Below are 1,127 nucleotides of genomic sequence, written 5' to 3'. Positions count from 1 at the left end.
CGGGTCCTCTATTTCTGTTTCTATCTTCATTTCTATATTTGTTTTTAATCGACTTCTTAACTTTTCGTAACTTACGTCCAAGGTAAATGATTATGATAGTGGACGAAACGAGAAAAAACAAATAAGCCATCGAAGAACCTACGGTCATTACTACTTTCCCGTATAGAAGCATTCCCAAAAGTGGTGTGAAAAACTTTAATATGGAAGTAGCGATCCCTAATCTGTCACATGAGGATTCCTCCTTTTTAGAAGATTTACTTTTGCCCTTTGTGTGAGGAAGAAGGGAGCGAAGTGGTTGCTTCTTGATTCTTTTGTCGATGTCTTCGAAAAAGTTGTCTATCAAATTGGATGATTCGCTTGTCTCGCCAAAGTCATTCCCCGTTTCTCCAGATGACTTCCTTCCCTGTGGGAACCTTGACATTCTACGATTTTGGTAATCCTGTTGTCCTTGAGATCTTTTAGCGGATGGCCCCATGCACATTCCTTCTTCGTCGCTATCAGTGTTGCTTGCCTGTGTGATTGTATCTCTGAAGTTTCCCTTTACACGTTTCTTTGTTGTCTTTGTAAATATCTCTTCGAATTCGTCTCCGTCGTAATAAAATTCAGACTTTTCCCCGTGCTGATAGTAAGCAAATTCTTGCCGGTTTTCATTGGCGCTTGCTCCAGAAGGGTAGTAACTCCTTCTCTGATAACAGTCTTGGATTTCATCCCGATAGTCTTCATCCTCATGGTCTTCATCTTCCTCATCCTCATCGTCATCATCCTCATCGTCATCATCCTCATTGTCATCATCCTCATCGTCACGACCCTCATGGTCACTGCCCTTCCTGTGATACATCCCATCATGGTTATCGTAGTCTTCTCCTTCACCGAAGGAGCAAAATATTCCTTTAAACTCCTTTTTTATTCCTGATGCCTTTAAAATTATCCGTGGTGAATTCTTTATATTCGTTAGCAAATAAGTTCATACTTTTTTTGATGCTGCCAAGTTTGACGTCGGCACAGCCTTCTTCTATGTTGTATTCGTCATACCAATTTTTGACCTTGGTGAAGAGCTTATCACCTGCCAAGTCTATCGGAATTTTTTCAGTCATCCGTCTGTATATTGCTTTCTCGGGCACATCTAA

At 40.8% G+C, this 1,127-nt stretch overlaps 1 protein-coding gene across 1 annotated transcript; it reads right to left on the bottom strand.

Moving 5' to 3' along the window:
* Positions 1–71: 71 nt before the first annotated feature.
* On the bottom strand, positions 72–838 carry C922_04230 (hypothetical protein; the record flags this gene model as incomplete). Its single annotated transcript, XM_008819815.1, has 2 exons — positions 72–193; positions 259–838. The coding sequence occupies 2 exons, from the start codon at positions 836–838 to the stop codon at positions 72–74; spliced, it is 702 nt and encodes a 233-aa protein (XP_008818037.1).
* Between the last annotated feature and the right edge of the window lie 289 nt (positions 839–1,127).

The sequence above is a fragment of the Plasmodium inui genome (assembly GCF_000524495.1).
Source record: "Plasmodium inui San Antonio 1 unplaced genomic scaffold supercont1.21, whole genome shotgun sequence".
Lineage (NCBI taxonomy): Eukaryota > Apicomplexa > Aconoidasida > Haemosporida > Plasmodiidae > Plasmodium > Plasmodium inui.
This window is presented reverse-complemented; position numbering and strand designations above follow the sequence as displayed.